Source organism: Eleginops maclovinus, chromosome 22 (genome assembly GCF_036324505.1).
Source record: "Eleginops maclovinus isolate JMC-PN-2008 ecotype Puerto Natales chromosome 22, JC_Emac_rtc_rv5, whole genome shotgun sequence".
NCBI classification, from domain to species: Eukaryota; Metazoa; Chordata; class Actinopteri; order Perciformes; family Eleginopidae; genus Eleginops; species Eleginops maclovinus.
Window position 1 is genome coordinate 6,976,336 of NC_086370.1, and position 22,597 is coordinate 6,998,932.

The following is a 22,597-nucleotide window of genomic DNA, read 5'->3' on the forward strand; positions in this document are numbered from 1 at the left end:
TATTCTACCAGCAACATGGATTGGTGGTTTTAAAATGTAGATGAAAGCTGATATTTGGGCTCTCAAAGGCCGTCATTAGTGCATTATTCCTACATTAGATTATTCACACCTGTCAGGCTCCATCCAGTACTTTTTTTGCGAGAGTTTATGAGAAATTTTGGGCCCCTCTTACCACAAAGTGATTTGGCACAGACTGTCCCAGTGTTTGTGTGTGTGCTTACACTGTAAGCCCTTTGACATGCATTGACAGACATGCACACCTCCCTTGACAAGCCACCGCTGTACTTTTCTCACCCCAACAAGAGAATACAGGCTTGAATGAGGATTGGATTACAAAGGCTTTTAGCTCTGTAAAGTCTTTTCCTGGCCACAATCGCTGGACCCAAGGATCCACTTTCCCTTTGGAGCGGCCCCAGGGTTATGATTAGAGCCGGGGGAGGACGAGATTGGGTTGCTGGCTGCCCTTGTCTGCCGTGTGGTTGAATGGCACTCGGGGTATTGTGATCCATAATGTAGTGGTGAGCACCAGCACACTTCTTTTGTGGGTTGTAAGTCAATACAGTTGAGTGATGTGTGTGTAGTTGACGGTGTCACATGTTTTATGTGTGTAACCGCTTTTACAGAACGTCCCGTGGAGAACATTTTTATTTCAGACCCTCTCACTGCACCAATATACAATTAGAGTGCTAAAATACAAAAACACACTGTTCTTCCAAACAGTCCAAAAACAAATATATTACCCTTGTTTTTTTTTTAGCTACAGGCTTTAAAATAAATATACTTTCCAGAAAAAACTACACCAGACTGCTAAGAGTTTCTTTTAGTACAACAGTGACCAAAGCTTTGGTACTGATGCCATTGTAGTGACCTTGTCTATCATAAGGTAGCCACACTCTAAAGCATACCCAGCATTAATATCTATTTTCTGTGGGACGATTAAAGGTATTGTGATTCTGATTGACACTTAGAATAAACTAACCAAGTTATTATTAGACTTTTGGGAGCTGGTATCAGGTGTTGATTTTGTGTTTCAGTGTGGAGCTCCACTGTGCTGCCCTGACGCTGGTCTCTAACCTTGTGGTACAACTGGTGAGCTCTAGCCCTCAGGTAAGGACGGACTGTACTCATAATCCCTCCCCTGGTGAAGAGAATTGTTCTAGCAGCCTTTGCTTCATTTCACAATTCACAAATGCACTAGGAAAAGATGTCATTTATTACTTCAGTCCAATGCTGTTTTGTTTCGACTGTTTCTGCTAGCTTAGCATACGATTTAGTGACCCTACTACAAGACAATTACAGGATGCTGCTCTATGCAACTGAAGTTCCATTAGTTAATGAACTGATTAACTACAAAGTCCTCTATAAACCATTACATTAATGCTTTTCTTTATAAATTGTTCATCTAGGGTGCAAATTCAGTGGATTGTTTAGGACAATGGGCGGCTCTGGTGTGCGCATGCTGCAGTGAGCAGCAGCCGGTGGAGGTGAAGCTAATGGCCGCTAAGGTGTTGGTCAACTGTACAGCCACAGTGCTGACCAGCTCCCATCTGCCACTGGGTGAGTCTCAAAAATAGAACCACGTGATGAAATATATACCAAGATAAATACTGCAATTTTAAAAGGATAACGTGTGTGTGTGTGTGTGTGTGTGTGTGTGTGTGTGTGTGTGTGTGTGTGTGTGTGTGTGTGTGTGTGTGTGTGTGTGTGTGTGTGTGTGTGTGTGTGTGTGTGTGTGTGTGTGTGTGTGTGTGTGTGTGTGTGTGTGTGTGTCTGTGTGTCTGTGTGTCAGGTCTGACCACTACAGTTTCTCTGTGGAGGAGTATGTTCACTCTGCTGCAGGATGAAGACCAGGATGTCCGAGATTCTGCCTGTGACTTCATCTGTAATGTCCCAGCTTCTTTACTCAGCACAGGTAAGCAGACACACACACACACACACACACACACACACACACACAGTTATCACACAAAAACATACATACATGCTGAGTACAACCATGGTGTATACATGTTACTTGTGATTTACACGCTCACCCACTTAGTTTCAAACGCATACCAAACCAGTGTAAGACAACAGTAGTAATTACTGAAACGTATACAATCGCACATATATAAACAGACACACGCACACAACACCACAAACACATGTTGATGTTAAAAAGAGTTGATGACATCACTTCGTGCTAAGGGTTCAGGAGCATTCCCGGAATGAAGGGTGCTAATTGTAGTTGGGACGCAAGAGTGAGGTGTGTGTGGTGCGTGCGTGCGTGCGTGCGTGCGTGCGTGCGTGCGTGCGTGTCATTGTCTAGTGAGTTTTATTTTTTGGAGGATTGTATGATAGCAGGATTCACTCACAAATCCCTCATGTATTCACAGTCTGATGACAGTTTTATCCCCAAGGAAGCACCTTTACAATTCTACCTCTCACACACGTTGAGACAGGTTTGGGGAGTATCCAGATTATCGATACAATTCTTAAGACTTTGAGGCCCTGTTATGCTCATTTTCAGGTTCATATTTGTATTTTGTTCCTCTACTGGGACATGTCTCCATGCTTTAATGTTCAAATAGCTCTTTATTCTTCTCAGACTGCCTGTGCTGCAGCACCTCTTTACACCCTCTGTCTGAAACCAGAGCCCAGTCTGTTCTGATTGGTTAGCTGGCCGGCTCTGATGTGATTGGTCAACCGCTACGAGATCCAGTGTCCACTGAGAGATAAGGGGTTGCGCCCCTTAGCCTATCACGTACAATGTGTTGAAGCACTAGCCAATAGAAGCACAGGTGTTACATGGTGATGTCATTGTGTTACGGAAGTAAACAAAGGAGTCCAATGAAGGTGTTTCAGGCAGAGGGGGGGGGAGTGTGTGGGAGAGAAACTCAAGGATTTTAGCCTTTGCAGACCATTGACATGCACGAAACCCATATAACACACTACAGGAAAGGGAAAACCTCAAAAAGCACAATAGGGCCCCTTTAATATAATGCTACGGCAAGTTAAAATACGCCAGATGACTTAAGTCTTTGGATGATGTCAGCATTTGAATTGCTGGCAGGCAGAAACTGAACCCTACTTGCTTATATAAATGCAAGATAATGGGAAAATGCTGGCGTTTTTCTTTTCTCGTCTTTGTTTGCAGATTGGGTTTATCGTAAAGTATCAGAAAGTTATATCACTATTTTATTATTGTGTACTCGGGTTAGGTTACTCCTTACATTTCAAGTAACCCTGCTATCAGAGGTCTGACAGCTGCCAGCTCTCTAGTGGCCCTCACAAACAACCACAGTGCGACTTCCTGTCCTCACAACACGCACTTCCTGTATTTTCCCAGCTTTCCTCCACGGAGCCACCCTTATTGTGTCTGTCGCCACTGATAGTATCTCATAGCATAACACAAGGCAGCAAAACACCTCCTCAAAAGTCTTTGCAGCCCCTTGGGAATGAGAGGGCAGAGTCATGGGGGAAGAATCAACTCGGGTGAAAATAGACATGTTTACTGTCCATTTAGAGAAAAATCCAACCTTTTCCTGTAAAGGCAGGGAATGTCTCACAATCTCAAGGCTTAGGAAACACATTTAAAATTCGTAAAAGTGTGTTGATACAAGGATTTTATCCAAAAGGAATGTGTATGTGTGTGTTTTATATGTGTTTATGTATGTAAGGCCAGACAGGGCTGATAAGCTGTCAGCAGATAGAAGCTCAACAACATGACTAAGATGTTGAGGTTTTCTTTACAACAGGAAGAGAACACAATAGGCATAATTGCAGAGTGGGTGTTCAGTGTGTATGTGGGGAAAACAGGTTCTTCTTTGTCCATACGTATTTATTACTCATTTGGAGTTTACAGACTTTGTGTTTTACTTACGGTAACCTGGCAAACATCTCGTCCTGGACACTCTTTCATTCCTGTGTGTGACTTCACTCTCCAGGCCAGGCCAATGAAAATCTACTTTCGCTGAAACTCTTGAAAGTTGCATCGCAAATTCCTGTTTTATTTCCACACTTGTCGTACGCACAGCAGGAATGTAGCGCACGAAACAAAAAGAAATGAGACGGTAAATTGGTACGCTTGTTTCAAATGAGTGAGCCACTTGGCCGGGGTAGTTGAATTCCTGATGTAGATGAAAAACAACAGAAAAACCCAAAAGAAATCACATCCCAGCGACTGTAAAAACAGCATCACCCTTCAATTAAAAATAAATATGTCATCTTTCTTGAGTGCTTCGACTCAAGAGATGTTGCTAAAATTAAATACACGACTGTGAGCTGCTGAGACGCTTTGGTACTTGGAGAGCTTTTAATGAAGTCATCAGGATTGCATTACTGCTGTCACTAGGCACATATCATAGCGTATGTCAATGGGTGAATAAGTTTGATTTTCTTATTTTTAAATGTTGTTAATGCCGTCAGCACCCAAATAAAATACTGGTCCAATTTCAGAGAACTTTTCTGTGATCTCGATTGTAAGATTAAATCATAAATGGAGATCATAATAAAGAACAATAAGTTGATCATGGTGAATCCCATCAGGATTAATGTTAATATCATTACACGAACGACTTAAAAAAGCTGTCAAAACAAATACAGGAATTGTATTTCTAATTTTCGTTGGGCCATTATAATTTATGATTGCCTCATTAGGGTTGTATAATTATTATTCTTTTCCATATTTTTGCAAAAACGTTTGCCCTGCGATTTAGTCAAAAAAGATGTTTCCTAATTTAAACATGCTAGAATCCCTTAAATTGTGTTAATGCTGCACAAAAAACCCACAGTAAGCACAAAATGTGTTAAATATATATTTCAAATACCATTACACCGTTAATAGAATAGAATAGAAGTACTTTCTTGATCCAAAATTGGGACATTTAGTTGTTGCAGCATCAACAGAACAACGCAAAGTAATTACAATAAAATAAAATAGCATTTGAAAAGAAAGTAAAAACATATACATTAGGGACAAAACATTTACAGACAATATAAACAAAAACTAAATATGAAGCAGGATATTCTATGTACAATAAGTGTGAAAGCTGTGGGGCATTTGAAAGGTGTGGAATATTAAATAGAATCAATAAATATGGAATGAATGGTTTAAATCCAGTGAAGCTACGTGTAGGTAATGTAAACTATGAGACACTTAGATCGCAGGTTCTTCAACAGGAACCCTGCAAATACAAGACATAAAAATATATATATATATAAAAAACAACAATCAAATAAAAAATAGTGCACGCTCAGGTGTCAAATTGTGTTATGGCCTTCATGTATGAAGTATTGTGGAGCTGAAGAGGTATCCCGGCCTTGAAATAGCATCCTACAGACTCAACAACACTTTGTTTCCTTTTCAAAATGACTTATCGATACAATTTCAGAATCACTATTTTAATATATGTTTCATTTACAATAAGAATGATGATGCAAAAATGCTTAATTCCTCCAATTTCATAATCCCTAGTTGAGTCACACTTAGTTGTTTTTTTCCAAATCAACACGCCTTTGTTATGAGCCAGAATATGTTGATGATAAATGGGATTAAAATTGTGAATTGAATGTATTATGGTCTGAAAATTGTGACATTAAAATTGTCGTCCACTACAGAACTGAGAGTTAGATTGTGGTGGTGAAACCTTTAGCCTGCTGACCTGCTTAATTCCTTAGGTCAGCACATTAACCTCTTCTGTCTTCAGTGCCAGGGAACTGAAATGGAACAACTTGGCATGCTATTCCACACCATCGCTATATGTATAGTGCAATGCTGTGCCAATGGAAAAACAACCCTACTGTATGTTTGTGTGTGTGCAGGTCGCTGTGAATGAGGGTGTGTGTGTTGATTTTTTCCCTTCCCCTGCAGGCCAGCCAGCCAGTCAGTCAGTCTGCCTATAGTGGGGTGTGTGTTTGTGTGTGTGTGTTTTATGACCTGCCGTTGCAGAGTCAAGTATCTGAGGTGTTAGCTTCTTCAGATGGAGGTGACGACTCCTGGCCCTTTGATATGGAGGACAGGCAGGGATGTGGGAACAGAGACGGGATCAGCAACACAAACACACACACACACACACACACACACACACACACACAATGACAAAATGCAAAACACTCATCCCCTTTAGGAAGGAAAGACATTTTAATTAAATGTAAATGTTAAAGCTTGCTGTTTTGTTGCTAAAACCAGTAAGTAATTCAGCACATGTATAAGTATATCTTGAAAACATTTAAAGACTAGTTTGACACAACTATGCCTACTGGCTTTCTTTCAATGTCTGTATACTAGACCTGAATCTAAAGCCAGCAGGCTTAGCTTAGCTTAGCATAAGGGCCTGATACAGCTAGCCTTGGCTATGTCAGTATATCTATGTTCTCATCCAACTATAAGAGAGAATTTAATTGAGCGCATTTCTCAAAATGTTAACTATTCCTTTAAAATGTTGGGCCAAAGCTTTAAAACGAGTTTCAAGCAGTAATATGTATAGCTATTATAGCATACCTTAGCATAGCATCATTGATCAGCTTTTGTGTGTCTTTTTCTCTTAAATGCAGAGGACTAGTTTGTGTCACTGAATACTCGCATTGCCTTTTAATCTAAGGGTGAGCATGCTTTGTTTTTCATGTTATCTAAGTAAATGTTTCTCTTTTAATCAGAAAAACCTGTCCAGTGTGTGGGAGAGAAATCTGTGCAGATTCACATCGGGTTGCGTTGAAGCTCTTCTTCTCTGAACCACAGTGGCGCCATTGTCCTGGACAGGAAGAGCAAATCTAATTTAACCCCATCCTACCCTCCAACACCGCCAGCCCCCACCCACCAGCAGCATCACCACCACCCAAATACCTCTAGGCTAATTGGGTCTGAAATCAAACTCCGCTCACCCTCGCTGGACCTCCAGCATTGTGACAGACTCAGGGCAGGAACAGAGGGATCACTTTATATATAGAGCACAGGGGGATTGTGGTTGGACAGCAGAGTGTAAGAGGGCACTGATTAGGATTCTGATTGGGAAGACAAAAGGGAAACAGAGCTACCCAGTAATACAGCACTATTTTTATTTTATCTGGCCTTTAAATTCTACCAGCTAGTAGCTACCATTTATCAGCTCACACTGAAGCAGCTCTATACCCAAGTACCTTCTGTAATACCAACTTCCTGTTCCTTACTCCAAGCCTTCCTATGAATAGATTAATTAAAAATGTGTTCCAATGAGGCATTAAAGGAATATATATAATTATTTATTATCTTAAGAGGCATATTTTACCTTGGATCCCCAGGCATCCTGTTTTCCCTTCTCCATGGTATCTCTTCTATCTCGATGAAACATTAAAAGCATAGTCCTGAAAATCTAACACTATACCAATAACTTACGCACACTTGTCATTGATTTTTAAATATGAAATAGTTTTTAGTCCCCAATGAACTCTCTTTGTGTGGCCTCCCTCACTCTGCTTACATGCCCATGTATTCCGGGCCATTCTTAGTCAACCATTATGATCCAAACTGGCCCGGAGTAACCTTCTTGGCTTACCGTAAAGCCAACAAACGCCCATGCATTTACATGCCAGTCACGTGTCCTGTCCCGCAGTTCACTCATTTGCAGAGGGTGAAGTACACGAATTGAAGTGATCGACCTGGCGGGGCTGAAGGACACTCATTAAACATACCCGTCCCACTTTAGCACAGCACTCACTCAACCATCAAACCTGCTTTGGTGTTGGTTTATGTTGAATGAACAACACAAGAAACCATCACAGGTCATTCATTTAAGAAGAACTTCTAAATGCAAAGGGGAAAAACCTGAGAATTACTAAAAGTTGTATGTGCGGATTTGAAGTTATTTTACCCTCCGTTGAAAATATATAATCAGAAAGTTGGTGTTTTTGCTGCTTTCACCATCCTTGACTGAAAAGGCAGCATGGGGGGAATAAGATTTGAGAGATTTGGCGATGTGAAATGGTCACATGACTGCAGTAATGACTGGAGTCTGCAGGCTGTAATAGAGGATTTAGATACATTGTGTTCATTGATGTCTGGAGCTGTTGGTTGTAAAACTTGAACATAATGTGATTTAAAAATGAATGAGGAGTGCAGAGTATCTTGATCTGGCTATTTTCCAATCTAAAGCCCCTATCTCACGGGACCTAACGTTTACCATGTGGCTTCTGTCTTCAGTGGCAACAAATGACTTTACAGTAGACAGTGTTATTTATCGACTCCAGATGTAATCACTAGTGACGGAAACCGGATGCTCATTTTTCCCCTTTTCCCTCGTGATTCTTTTACACGTGTTAAAGTGAATATAAAATAGACAAATCAAACAGAGAGTTGAAGAATTATTGGATTTTTTTAAGTCGAAACCATGCAATTGATATGCTTTCTTCAAACCAACCCGACTACATTGAGGGTAACAGTCATTTTACCTTGGTGATCTTTGATAAATACATTGAATTCTAACTTGACAGAAACAAAACAAAACATTTCAAAACCGACAGCAACTTTGGTTTTATAGTTTAAAAGACGTTTAGCGTGCACATCATGAATCAGCCCCTGCTACTTTTGTGTAAAAGGTCTCGATGCAATCTTTCTTGGACCAGACCTAAGACACATTTCTGTACCTATACTCTGAACATGATGAAAAGACTACTGCAGCACTGCCGACATTTTCCATAGTCTTTTGTTGGGTTAAGGTTTGCTGAAACATATTGGAATCCTATCATTTATTTTGAGGGTCTGGTGGAGTCAAATCTTCAGTATCTAACCCTGATGGGAATTGTGGTCCATACTGTACTTTGGATTAAAGTCAGGGTATATTAGCTTTGGGCCCTTCCTTTTTTCTGCATATTCCTTTTCAGAAATGGGAAATAAACTCCCCGCTCCCAAGATTCAAAGTCAAACAAATACAGTGGTTAGTGGCTGTGTCACTTTATTGTTTATCTATGTTGCTGAAGTTCATGCAGATGCTACTTCAGAAGGAATTTTAAAAATCCGGCAGAAGAATTCCAGGTGGACAACTTTTACCAAACAGTCTGTCGGAGCTTTTGGAACATTACCATTACCTTTGGCTCCTCTTTGATTCGTGTCTCATAGGAAATGAAACGACCACAGGTGGTGTTTCCATGATAGACACAGCCTCTGTTGTCTCCCCATCAAGGCAGCCATTCACTTCCATTTGATCCTTTCACTGCACTAACCACTGAGTGTGCTTCATGACAAATGCTGCTACAGCGAGCTAAAACTAGCATATCCTCCAACCATTATCTCTATGCTAATATGCACCATTAGCTAAGTTTTGTGCTATCATTTTCATGCTAATGATTCCTGCCGCTGATGTTGTTGCTGCTCTCGATCTCTCTGTTTCTCGTCAGTCAACAGAGGAAGTCAGAGCTGTAAAGTTTGTGTTTTTATTTCACACCTCTCCCACTATCTCACACCTATGCTTCCTGGTGTCTCGGCTCCAGTGTAGCATCTGTAGCTGTGTGTGAGGAAGAAACAGGGTTTCTTTGAACTTTAATGTCATGAGTGTTGTTGATGTTGATGGCATGCAACGAATGAGCATTTTCAGAATCAGAATTCCTTTATTTGTCCCACAACGGGGAAAAGTACGCTATTACAGCAAGAGTACACTTACATATTATATTTTTTAAGTAAGCACACGTTATTATGAATAAAAACAATTTTTTTTAGATATATGTTTTATTTTTTTTTTAAATCCACTGGTGAAAAATGTCTTTCCACATCCTCAAAGTCTATTTTCTTGATTTTTCCTTCCAATGTATTCTCTTTAATATGATATGAAACAGAGAAAAGCATGAAGTCACTGTAGTTTAGAGGAAGGAAACAGCATTTTCTGCCTTCTGTTGGAGGAAAAAAAAACTTTAAACAATGAAACGATCATCAAAAATGACGTTTGTGGGGATTGATTAATCCATAAGTCAATTGATCCTTTCAGCTATATTGTTAGAGAGTTATCTTACAGTATGTAAGATATGAAAGACTTGGTTTTACCCCTTTTAAGCTTAGAAAATGTTTTTTCAGAAGCTCGGATCAATAAATGTGTTCATAGATTGAATCCTGCACATAAAGATCATTACAGCCATATTGGACAGGCAGTTTTTGTCCTGCCTCTTTGGAATAAAGACCTCACTGTGGGGCAGAGCAGGTGTAGCTAAGGGAACTGTATGGTGGTCTGTCGGCCCCCAGGTATCAACTGTAGTTGAAGCAGTTAGTTGGGGCGGGGGCTTCTAACCTTAATCCCTCAGATATGGGTGGCTGAGCAGAGGAATGGACTCCCAGTACAGTGAACATGATGACACCAGTGAGTGGAAGGTCGTAGGGCGGGAAGTGTTTTCTTTCATTTGAATGCTCTGACAGCCGGCCGAAGAAAAAAAAAATAACCACCCCCTCATCCTCCCCCTCCCCCTCCCACTCCGCTCCCACTCCCACTCAATGAGACATCTGACCCCCCCCCCAGCTGCAGAGGCTCAGTGGGGATTTACTGAACAGCAAAGGTCTCTTCACTCTCTTAATTTAATTCAGGGACTTTAATGACATGACTGTTGTTCAGACACAATGAGGCTGCTGCAGTGTGCTAACCTTGATGTTTGAAAACTAACTGACATCCAATGATATTACCATCATATTGCACTGCTATTGATAATTGATTCCACAGTCAAGCACATTGAGTCACATGAAGGAAAAACATTATACGTCTTATATCTTTCACCATCTTTTTTTTAATTGTTTGTTTTTCAAATGTAGTTGACAACGATTCGGTCTTACAGTCTGTTGAACAAACATTGTGTGACATTCATTGTCAGTCCTTCAAATCACCTTCTCTTTTTCTGGAACAAAACGCTTTTAAAAATGTTTCCTAACCCTTAATATAGATTGCCAGCAATTAGCCATCACCTTTTCCAGCCTGAATCCAAGTCAAAGCAGTTACAAAATATCCCAGTGTTATACATCATACAATTACATCATAGTTGTAATTGTGTGCATATGTACTAAACACTAATATTCCACTGCTGTTATTATACAGAGCAAGGTACTTCCCCGTCTGGCACATGACAAAACATGCACTTATGAACAGGAATCAAAAATAGGACTTGCATTGACACTTAAACTTAATTGAGAAAGGAACATTTGTTCATCCTTGACCATAGAAAAAGTTTAAGGTCAGTAGCTATGTCACAGCTAGTAAACTTACCACATAGTATGCATTACTCATGCTTTTTAAACTAATAACATTCCCATTCACCTTAGCTGTATGTTGCACTTAGTTCAGTGTAGAAAATGCTAGCATGCTAACAGGCTAAACCATCACAAGGAAATTGGTTATGTAACTTCAAATGTTATCAGCCCATTTAATGGCCATTTCCTGTTAACACTGACCTTATAATCATCCTGAATTTCCCTACGGTCCATCTAATATTATCTTATAATGCACCAGAAGGGACAAACTGCACCAATCGCGGTTGGAGTTTATGAATAGAAACAAAACTCGTTGGTGAAGTGTAGGCAACACAAGTATGTGGTTGGGTTTGGTGGAGTACAAGGTCAATGTTTGGGTTATTATAAGTACGTTTGTTACATAACTTAGTATGCACTGAACGTTGTTGCTTCAAATAATTCAACATTAGGTTAGTTTAATAGGTAGGTTTAGGTGGATGTGATATATGGAAAACCAGCTACAGATTAGCATTGAGTACAGGACAGGGACGCAGCTCATAGTTAGAGCCTCAGCACGTAACTATAAACTATAACGTGATGGTGATAGTGTAACTGAGCAAAGATAATAGTATGTGAAATATAAAAGGCCTGTTATAATTCCTGCAAATCTACATATAAAGCACTTTCTGACTTGGTTGCCAGGGTCTCTAACAAGGCAACCAAAGATCTGACTTGAGTTTAAAATAGCTCAGAATGGTACAACTGTTTCCACAGTGGCACAAGGTTAAGTTTTCCCCGTACAGTCCTGCCCTGCCCAGCTCAAATGTACCATAGGATGCCCAGTGGATGGAGTGTGCCAGTGGATGCCAATTGGCACAACACACACACATTCACACTCACAAACAGAGGCAAAGCCAATTCGTCCACCAAATGGAACTAATATTGTCATTTGCGAGACTGTCTAACACAAACACACAATCTTTCAACGCACACAATCCCTTCTTAGGACCGTTACTCATTCCAGCACAAACACACATGTGCTCTCACATCCAACACACATGCCAGTAACAGTGTGAAAGACAATCTCCTTGAGAAACGGGGCATTTAGCGCCAAAAGCTCCAGGAGGGAAATCGCATTAAGTGATGTGTGAAGCCTCTGTGGAAAAAGTAGATAGATTGAATGCGGCTAAAATTTCCTATTATGTCCCTTAATGTTAATGGGGGGGCTGTAAAGGCTTGACATCAGAGACTGGGCTGTCCCAGAGAGAGGCGGCTTGTCTGTAAAGAAAGGAATTTGTCACTCAAGCTTCTAAACTCTTAAATCTCCTCCTAATACGGTACAATCAGCAGCCTCTAATGTTCAGAGTCGCTTTCCCTCTCCGCTCAGACTCCAGGCTCTTCTCCGATTTTACGCCTTCCTCTGAAGCGGAAAAACAATCTGGGTTCCCGACCCTGTGTGTGTGTGTGTGTGTGTGTGTGTGTGTGTGTGTGTGTGTGTGTGTGTGTGTGTGTGTGTGTGTGTGTGTGTGTGTGTGTGTGTGTGTGTGTGTGTGTGTGTGTGTGTGTGTGTGTGTGTGTGTGTGTGTGTGTGTGTGTGTGTGTGTGTGTGTGTGTGTGTGTGTGTGTGTGTGACTGTATGTGTGCCCATGAGGGTCTGTATACCTCCCTCCTTTCTTCCCATAGTGGTAGTGTTTTGGCTAGTGTCTTTCAAAGCCTTTTGAAGTCTCTGGTGTTATCTGGGTGTCAGCTGTGGTGATGGTGGTCAAGGTGGGAGAACAACACACACACACACACACAACCTCTGGGTCAGATAGTTGCTGCGTGGACAACTGGAGTCGTTAAATGAAGTCATACGTTGTGTTTTCCCTCTGTTTGAAGTGTGTGTCCTTGCACTCACTCTTCCTCTTGTATACAACACTGAGGCTCATGGAGGGCCTGCCTTTGAAAATATCGTGTGTTCAAGCGTTATGGCAACAGAGGACTATTTGTACAATACTATAATTAGCAGGATGACTAAGAAAACATCATTTATTTTGTCACAAAAAGAAATCCACATGAAGATCCACCTCACATGTGCAGGCGATCCATTAATTAACACGTTTACAGGAAGTTATGGGCAGCGTTTTCTCTTACTGTGTGTCGGTGAGGAATACTTTTACATCTACTCATACACACCCTGATCGTGGTTGGTTGTTTGAGTTATACTTGTGTTTCCCAGAAGGAAGCCCAGAGAAGACACACATGTTTGAATCATACATTCAGCCCTGCATCATTTGAACGCCGCAAATCCACGTGCAGTAACGGTTACTGCTACATACAAGATATGAGGGGGACATTTCCCAATATAGGTACTTCGTAACTACATTTCTCCCCTGCTGTCATATGTCTGAGCAAACTTGAATATTTCATATTTTAACATGTTTTTTTCCCCTTGTTTTTGGGCTTGCGCCGCAGTTACTGACACACAAAACGTTTAGAGTTCAGCTGTGGAAACAAACTTATTTAGAATTATTCATCTCAGTTACTTTGGATTTAATTATTTTGGATACAGGGTAATGTTTTTTCCTTTCATGCCACCCATCACACAGAACTCCATGCTACGTCATGCACATCCACTCAATTAGAAACCATGTTATACCGTATCAGAATCAGTATTATTGATTCATACTAATATGCCCCACAGTAAGTTCTATTTAGCCTACTCATACTGTAACACACATGTATTCCTGTATGGAATATAATCATCACTCAATTAAAACACAAGTACACTTAGTAACGTTTAGGTATAACAGATTTATAACTTAACTTTTAAAGACTAAAAAGAGATCAAACAATGATATGGTCATTTGACATTTCATGAAAAAGTATCCTGATGATTTCAAATCCCATTTGAAAAGGATAACACAATAGAAATCAAATGACAGTAAAACGTTACTTATAATTTGTAATAATGAGCAAATGATTATTAAATAATTCCTCTAACAGTGGATTTTGTTTCTGTTTTGCTTGATAAAATAAGACGTAGTATGTTGACCTTGATTTTGGACATCAAATTTGAAATTGTGGGTCCAATTTTCGCATTTTCTTTTTGTTCTTTCTTGGTTCTGTCCCTAACCCTATCCCTTGTTATGAGCTGGTGCGTAAATGGGTTCATAAGTCACATGCATCAAAACATTGTTTACAGACTTTGTATAAACGTGTTTCCTTTTTTCTGTCCTCACAGGTGCATCTGTGTGTCCTCCGGTAGCCCTGGACGCAGGTATGGGGCTGCTGTGCAGGCTGTTTGAGCTGTGGGGACAGGTACCAGCCGGGGCCCTCGCTCTGACAGAGTGGCTGCTGGGAAATGAGGAAGCTATCTGTGAAGCAGAGGAATCTTCCAGCCTGGTAAGAAGCCATCACGTAACAGTAGAGTAACTTGGTTTTAGCAAAATCAAAGCTACCACATATCATCAAACAGTACCAAGGAACACTGCAATATATCTCTTGAGTACTTTCTATGAATCCCATGAAGAAAAACTGATGACAGATGAACATAATTGCTGAATGTCACAGTTTTCTTTTCTGTAGCTGGAACAAATAGGACATTAATACACAACAATGGAATCTGTTATTCAGGTTGGTTCACTGTCTGTAAGTGTGGATTCACAGGGACAGACAGCTCTGTATTTTATTTTCCTTGCCCTTGTTTCTCTCTGGTCATAGCAGTAGTCAAAATAGCTAAGGGCTTTAATCCATCAAGGTTTCTGCTCTCCAGCCACACTTCCTAAGCTGCCTGTTTTGTGGTGGTTCCAGTTGAGTTATTTTTTGTCTCTTCTTTAAGCAAAGTAACAGTAAATGATTGTGTTCTGTGGCGGATTGCTTAAAGATCTTCAGCAGTAAAGGTGTTGCACTAGTAAATATTTCTGTTCTACCTGGGGCTCATTCATCAACAGTTTTTGAGAATGCTCATTTAAAAAACCCACTAACACAGCTTTAATGAAGATTCTATAATTCAAGTTGCTTGTTTGTCTATCCTTTTCTATGGAAGTACCTCAACTTTGTAAGCTAAGTTCAATTTTTCTGTACGTTTTGATTCCAGTTGTTGACTTAATTCTCTGGGAAAACAATTTAACTAACAGAGAACCTTTTTCACAGTTCTTCTCAGGTATATATTTTGGTGTATTTGACCTCATTGTTTGGTTTTTTTCCGGTACACAACTTTACTGATTTCATTTACTGTCGACCTAATGATGTTCTGATTACCAATTTCACAGAGGGCGAATATTGACACCACACCCAGAAACACAACTACTATGCTAATGTCGCTCTATTTCTGTTGGTATATATAGGCAACAATTTGCTATCACATCCATCATTTCAACTTAGGAATTGTTTACAACTTGTTTTTTTACAGAAAAATACATCCGAAACAATACTGATTTAAATCAACATCCCAGTAATCACGTTTCCTTTTGCTTGTGCCCAGGATGAAGAGGACTTCCTGTTTGAGAAGGGGGACCTGAACCTGTGGGAGGAGCCGGTCCAGTGGGTGAAGCTGCTCCACCGACATGTGGACTCCCTCATCCTGAGCTTCAAGCAGACCCAGGCCTCAGGTATCCCGGGTCAGGGCCAGGTCCACCAAATCCAAAAACTGTCAACTCAGGCCCAGGCACAGGCACTCAGCTCCCAGAATGCCTTGGACTCCGTCCCAGCTCTGCCGCAGTTCTGCCTCACCATGGAGCACGCCAGGCTGCTGCTGCGGCTGCAGAGGGCCACACTGGCTCTGGATGTGCTAGACAGGCTCAGGTAGAAGAGTAAATGGAACCCTTTTTTGTTTTTAGGGAACATTTTCTATAATTACGGTTGAAATAAAGGAAAAGTTATCAGATAAATACTTCACCAAATGTGAACACAGACTGGCTAGGTGGTCTTGTTATTATCACTTCAAGGGAATGAAGGGAAGATTTTGTTTTACTCTGTAATGTCTCTTACTTTGAAATGACCGAATTTCTTTTAATTCTACTGTTCATTGATGTCTTTTTTTAATAAACAAATTATGTGGAATCAACATTTTTTTGTATGCCAAAGCTATGTTTCTTGAAGGGATAGACATTTGCAAAAAGGCTGGAGAGAGAAAACATAGAAATTAAATGAACACCGTGTGAATTTGTGTAGAGAAGCCATAACAATAACTCAGCTGGAGCATGTGCAAAAACAACACTTGCCGCTCTGTTCTGCTATCAGTGGGAATGTGTCACACGACCAACTTTAACAGTGTCAGTATTGAGTGCACAGGCCGTTCTGCTTTCTCCACATCTACTAGGGATTTAAGGTTGGAACAAAACAACTCTGCGCCTAAAACTTCCAGACTTGACTTCAATGGTGCAATTGTGCGGCGACACAAGCTTAAAGCATGGGATTCTGAAAGTCTCTGACACGTCCCCAAAGTTGTATTTCAGTATACGCTTCGGCTTCTACTGTATGTTTATACGAGGTGTTATTTTCCTGTGATATTTAATTTACTGCAGGATTCTTCCCATTGGACGATGTTTTTATGCTTCCCTCTACTTTTCCTGCTTATGTAATTAGGAGGACGGCACAATGGACTACTGTCCTGTGTGTGTGTGTGTGTGTGTGTGTGTGTGTGTGTGTGTGTGTGTGTGTGTGTGTGTGTGTGTGTGTGTGTGTGTGTGTGTGTGTGTGTGTGTAAGATGTCTGGATTCACGCTGCCCTCTTACAGCTGGACCTTTCTCCCTCCCTGGTAGCCATGTTCCCTGTTACAGTAAAACTGATGTAATGTTTTGGAGCGGCTCAACATCCCCCAATAAAAACAGAGCCGCGTGATGGGAGAGCGGTTTCTGTGGACGGGGACATGTTCAAGGAGTTTTTCAGGAGGAGCCTCTCCGTGTCTGTCCTTCACATTAAACTATTTATCACAACTAGCAATGCGCAAATAGTCCTGGGACAGCCCTCAGACTAATTTTAGGGTTGGTAGTAGTAGATTCCAAGCTCTTATGTCACTTGTTTTTTGCCTGTTGCTATTTTTTCACCTCCCTCCCTTTTCCAACCAAACCATTCAGCACTTAAATGTATTGAATCATGTCACCTAGAGAAATTCATTTTCTACAACCACTCTTCCAATTATGATCCTATGTGGAAAGGCTTAATGGTTGCTGTCGCAGAAACCTGCAATTTCTGGTGATATGTGTCGCTCAAAGTTTTTACACCCTCCTGACTAAAATATGACTTGTGGAGCTCTTGATATAGAGTCCCATCCTCTGCTGCCAACGCTGAAATCTTTCCACTGTGGTTCTTTTTTAAAAACTTGACAAAACTCCAACAGCAGAGTGGAGTACTTTGACATTTTCATGTGAACATTCTGACATGCTGAGAAGGTTACATCATGCTGAAAAGACTTATAGCAGCATTTTTTTTACTTTACCAAAAGGAGAGGAATGGGAATGACTAAAACATTCATAAACATTTTGTATCCTGTCTGAAAAAAGATAGTTTCTCCAGAAAAAAAATCTTGCTCCTGCTCTTCTCAGCAGGTGGCGCACTATTCTTGATTTTCAGTTCTCCTTTTTCTCTCATGGGGGCAGTGTTGCTCTGCTGTACCACATTAAAACCACATTCCTGCAGTCTGGCCTGAGATTGGGAAAAACAAGTCAGGGAAGGAACTTGGAGAGTGGCTTTAAAAGATTTAACCAAAGTAAATCCATTTTGTGCTTGGAATGACTCAACATGTTGTGCTTTAGGAGGGATTTCTGATCTTAAGGTGAAAGCCATTGTAAGACCAAAGAAAAGTGGGTCATATGAGCACAGCAGGCATTAACTTGTATGTTTTCCATGTGTAGTAGACTGGAATAGGCTGTGGAAGTAGATTATGCAACCAGTGGATTCTAAAAATTGTGCTGCACTCTGCCTGGACTCCTCTGTGCTCATACTTGTGGTTTCACCCCATCCAAAGGGAGAGAGAGGCAGAGTTTCCTTCCATTACACATACAAATGTCAGCTCCCAACAGTATGGTGGTCCACAGAGGCTTGAGGGGTGGCCTTTTTACTGGTGTGCTGCTGGTTTAAATCTTTGCTGGTGAGTTAAGGCTGTCAGTTTTAGTGCTTTTGAGCAAGGCATACTGATTTATGAGACGTGTGTATGGTTAATTTGCTTTAGAACAGCTTGCATGCATAGTAGACGTCCCTTGATGCTTCCACATTTTTTTCTCAGCGAGAGTCACAACCAAAAAAGCAAAACCAACTTCCACAAAATTGGTTGTGATTTAAAGAAAAAAAGAAAAGTTTAGAGGGGTGTGGGGGTGTGCTGGGGTTGGATTTCAAGGCGTGGTGTTGTAGGATAGGTGGCCAACGGGTGAGTGGAAGTTTTCTAGGGGAGGAGGGGGAGGAGGAGGCTCCTCGCAAAACTTTGCACCGACTTGAGTTCGCCCCTCCCCGGCCACCGCCAGGCATTTATACCCATGCAAAAGGCTCGAGCGCACAGTGAAGCACTCTGGCTCAGCGCTTCTCGAGGGGAGGTCATAAAGCCACCTACAACTCCACAATACAAACCTTAACCCCCTTTTTTGCTTCCTTTTTCTACGGACTTAAACTGAACACAAACTTTTAAAGGAACTTTTTCCACAACCAAAACCAGTCGTGGCACAAACTACCGTTTCCGCACGTCGCGTTCAAGGATCCTGGTCTGTCCTCCATGAAAGAGGGAGTGCAGCAGCAAACTTGGGGAAACGAGATGTCTGCGACTGTCTTGTCTGCGTTCTACGACATGGAAATGCTTTATAAGGTAAAAGTTCATACAATACATTACAAATGTGTTTCATCGTTGCAGGGTGAAGCGCTTTAACGTAGTTAGTTGAATGAGCGTGCTTCAACTTTTAGCCTGTGTGCAACAAGTTGTCACGTTGCAGGCAAACTTAGTTAATAACATGCCATGTGGTCAAAATACTTTTCGAATGTGAGCCTGACGTGCATTGCTAACTTGTATTTTTTTCTTTTTACAGCAAGATAAAAGCATGAACATGAACGCCCTCCACATCAACAGCATGCTGGACAAGAAAGCTGTAGGGGCTCCGGTCACATCTCCGGGCTCTGGTGGTCCCTTCTCGCCAGGATTTTTCCGCAGAAACTCAACCAGCAACGTGGAGGCAATGAACAACGGCAACAAATACTCCATGGGCTCATACAGCAGCCTGAAGGAGAACATACCCAGCTGCAACAGCACCACCACGGCCCTTATGAACAAGGAGAACAAGTTCCGCGACCGCGCTTACAGCGACAACGGAGACCGGGGCGTGTTGCAGCAGCAGCAGCAGCAGCAGAAGCAGCCCGGCTCTCAGATCAACTCCACCCGCTACAAGACAGAGTTGTGCAGGCCATTTGAGGAAAACGGGTCTTGCAAGTACGGGGAGAAATGTCAGTTCGCTCACGGCTACCACGAGTTGAGGAGCTTGTCCCGCCACCCTAAGTACAAAACAGAGCCGTGCCGCACCTTCCACACCATCGGCTTCTGCCCGTACGGTCCCCGTTGTCACTTTATACACAACGCCGACGAGCGCCGGCCTGCTCCGGCCGCCAACGCTAACATGCAGGGGGGGGAGTCCCGGTCAGCCCGTGAGCTTTGCGGCTACGGACAGAGGGACGTCCTCCCGCCGCAGCTCGGCTACACCCAGAGGGACAGACCAAAGCTTCACCACAGCCTCAGTTTCTCCGGGTTCTCCACCCACCACGGACTCGAGTCTCCCCTGCTTGACAGCCCCATGTCCCGGACCCCTCCGCCCCCCACCACCACCTCCTCCTGCACGTCCACCTCCAGTTTCTACGAGGACGTGCTGTCTCCTAACTCCATGTCCTGCATCAACAGTGCCTTTAATTTCCCTGGTCAGGACTTAAAAGCCTTACTGGCTCCGCTGGCTGTGCACACCCCCAGCGGCTACGCCAACAACCACTCCACCAGTGCCTACTACGGGAACATGCAGAGCAGCCAGTGCCCGCCCTCGCCTCCGACCTACAACATGAGCCACTTGCAGGCGCTGCGCCGTCTCAGCGAGTCGCCGGTTTTTGAGCCTCCTCCAAGCCCGCCAGACTCGCTCTCTGACCGGGAAAGCTATGCGAGCGGGTCCCTCAGCTCTTCCGGGAGCCTCAGCGGCTCCGAGTCCCCGAGTCTGGACGCTGGAAGACGTTTGCCAATCTTCAGCAGGCTGTCGATTTCAGATGACTAATCTTTTTTTTCTTCTTATGGATTTATGGACGGGTCAGGCAGAGTGGTTAAAGGACCCAGGGGGTGTCAGTGAGTAAGCTAGACTGTCCTTCAAGCGGAGGAACCCGGTTAGAGACCCTCCATCCCATTTCATCTAAAACCACCCTGCCGGAGTGCCTTAGATTAAGACATTGAATCCCTACCAGCTCCAGGGGTGCTGACCCTGCTCTGACCTCCCTGGAGGGGGGCATAGAAGAGGATTTCACCCACAGGGATCAATAAAGCTTCAGACAGTTTAAAGTGTCCTTGACCTGGCATTAGTTAGTGTTTTTTTTTCTTTGTATGTAATATAGCTGTATTAAAACTTAGATAGCAAACAGAAGGCATTCCATCAGTGCCTTGCCCGAGGGCTCATGGCAGCCCCTCTCCCTTTTTGCTCTATCAGGCAAGCCACACTTTTCCTGGGATTAGATGTGTGGGTAACATGACTTGACAAGAAGAAGAGACTGTAAGCGGTTTTCAGATTTCCTCCCATCCTGCCAAGAATATGCCTTGACTCAAAGTAACATTTTTTTCTTTATCAAAGTGTTTTTTTTCTTTTTCTCCTCTGAAAGCTTCAACTTCCATTCCAGACCTGTCTTCTCCCAGCGCCACCCAGTGGTTCGTTTGGTTAGTCTAGTTTGTTGCTTGGATAAAAAGCACTCTTGAGTTGGGTTTGTTTGGGGAAATCACTGCTGATGGTTGAATATATATTTTTTTAGCTGTTTTTGAGTGATTTACATAGCTGTGCATAACTGGCTATGGACTATTTAACTTATTTATTATCTTGTGAAAAAAGTATAGGCTACATTGGTAATTTGTGTCCATACTGTATTTATCAAGTATGATGAAGCAATAGATCTATATTCTTTTATGTTTAAATTATGATCGCCATTATTAATCTGCATAAAGTGGAGTGTATGTTCTTTTCACAGTAATATATATATTTTGTTTTTTTTCTCCTTTTTTTGTAACTTCACTTGGTTATTTTTATTGTAAATGAGTAAAAAAAAAAAATCTTAATTTAAGAGACCGTATGTGATATTTATTTCATTAATTTTGTTTCCTTGTTTACGTTTATTAAAAAAAGTTTGCGTGATTGCTGTTTGCTCCTGAGGTTGTGTGTCAGTGCTGTAGAAGGCTTTTTCTTTCTTTTTTTTTGTGGAGGATCCCTATTTAGATGTTTCCGTAGAATGTATAAACGATGTGGTTGTACAGACCGTCCAAACCTTACTTCTTTTGTTGATATAGATCAGACTTCAGCGACAAAGAACCCAAGTCAATAAATTAACCAAAAAGTATTTTTGTTTTTCTCTCTGTTTGCACGAGGTCACACTGTGATTCCAGCCACGTGCTAAAGAATGTAGCAATCCCTTGTGCCCCAGTATTATTATGATGTAGTGCCTATGGGGTTCACCATCTTGACATGCCTTAAAATTAACCAAATAAAGTATTTTTCCTACATGGCATCTTTTATACACAGGTTGAACTGAATGTAGTGTTGAATTCTGAATATTTTTAAAGGTTGTTACCACTCAGACACTCTGAAAAGAAACAACAACCGCAACCTTTCTAAATCCCCATTCCTCTTATTTCCTGTTTTCTTTTTTATTGACATTGAAATCTAGTCTGAGTCTTGAGTTTGCTGGATAGGGAAGTTGATGAACACGTTTGGTTTGTACATAGTAGGTACAGGGGGATGCGCACTATGTACTTTTGACTACTTTATCAGAAGTAAAGCTTTTTGAATGTAACAAAACGGACAAAAAGACAACGAGAGTTGTAATATTTTTGGGGGAGTCAGTTCACTACAAATTGAGTGTGAGACTGTTAACTTTGTACTGTACATTTTTTTGTAGTTCTCCCAATAAAAATCATTTTGAAAAAGATTATGTCAAAGGCAATTTTGTTTCACTTTTGGGTATACACACACATGTTAACATCTTGACATACTGATGTTTCTAAGGCATGACCTCGTGCTAAGATTACCAGCATAACTCTCCTCCTTTGGATAAAAGCCTGGAGCCCCATTTGCTACTGCCTGGATTGGGGCCCCCAGTATCTGCCCCTTGTCCTTCAGTATACAGTAAAAGCACTGACCTGTTAGTTTCCACATAAGGCCATGACCCTGAGTCCCATCGCCTTTCAAACAAAGGAGCTGTAGGTGGGCTCTGGTACCGTCTGACTCATTATGAACATGGAAAGGCAACAGACAC

At 41.7% G+C, this 22,597-nt stretch overlaps 2 protein-coding genes across 3 annotated transcripts in view; both read left to right on the plus strand.

Annotated features, from left to right (window-relative positions):
- The window catches only part of thada (THADA armadillo repeat containing), a 113,449-nt gene extending 97,263 nt beyond the window's left edge, over window positions 1-16,186 (plus strand). For both annotated transcript variants that reach the window (XM_063875566.1, XM_063875567.1), the window contains exons 34-38: window positions 1,035-1,107; window positions 1,407-1,557; window positions 1,790-1,912; window positions 14,376-14,536; window positions 15,618-16,186. In XM_063875566.1, coding sequence (XP_063731636.1) covers window positions 1,035-1,107; window positions 1,407-1,557; window positions 1,790-1,912; window positions 14,376-14,536; window positions 15,618-15,941 — 832 coding nt within the window. In that variant the 3' untranslated portion in view covers window positions 15,942-16,186. The remainder of the gene's footprint in view (window positions 1-1,034; window positions 1,108-1,406; window positions 1,558-1,789; window positions 1,913-14,375; window positions 14,537-15,617) is intronic.
- A 2,423-nt stretch (window positions 16,187-18,609) lies between these two features.
- Window positions 18,610-22,270, plus strand: zfp36l2 (zinc finger protein 36, C3H type-like 2). Its single transcript, XM_063874578.1, has 2 exons — window positions 18,610-18,929; window positions 19,147-22,270. The coding sequence occupies exons 1-2, from the start codon at window positions 18,840-18,842 to the stop codon at window positions 20,362-20,364; spliced, it is 1,308 nt and encodes a 435-aa protein (XP_063730648.1). The 5' UTR covers window positions 18,610-18,839; the 3' UTR covers window positions 20,365-22,270.
- Window positions 22,271-22,597: the final 327 nt, after the last annotated feature.

Coding starts and splice junctions, on each gene's coding strand:
- zfp36l2 (XM_063874578.1), top strand. CDS start 18,840: ATGAAAGAGGGAGTGCAGCAGCAAACTTGGGGAAACGAGATGTCTGCG. Junction 18,930..19,146: donor ACATGGAAATGCTTTATAAG/GTAAAAGTTCAT, acceptor TTCTTTTTACAG/CAAGATAAAAGCATGAACAT.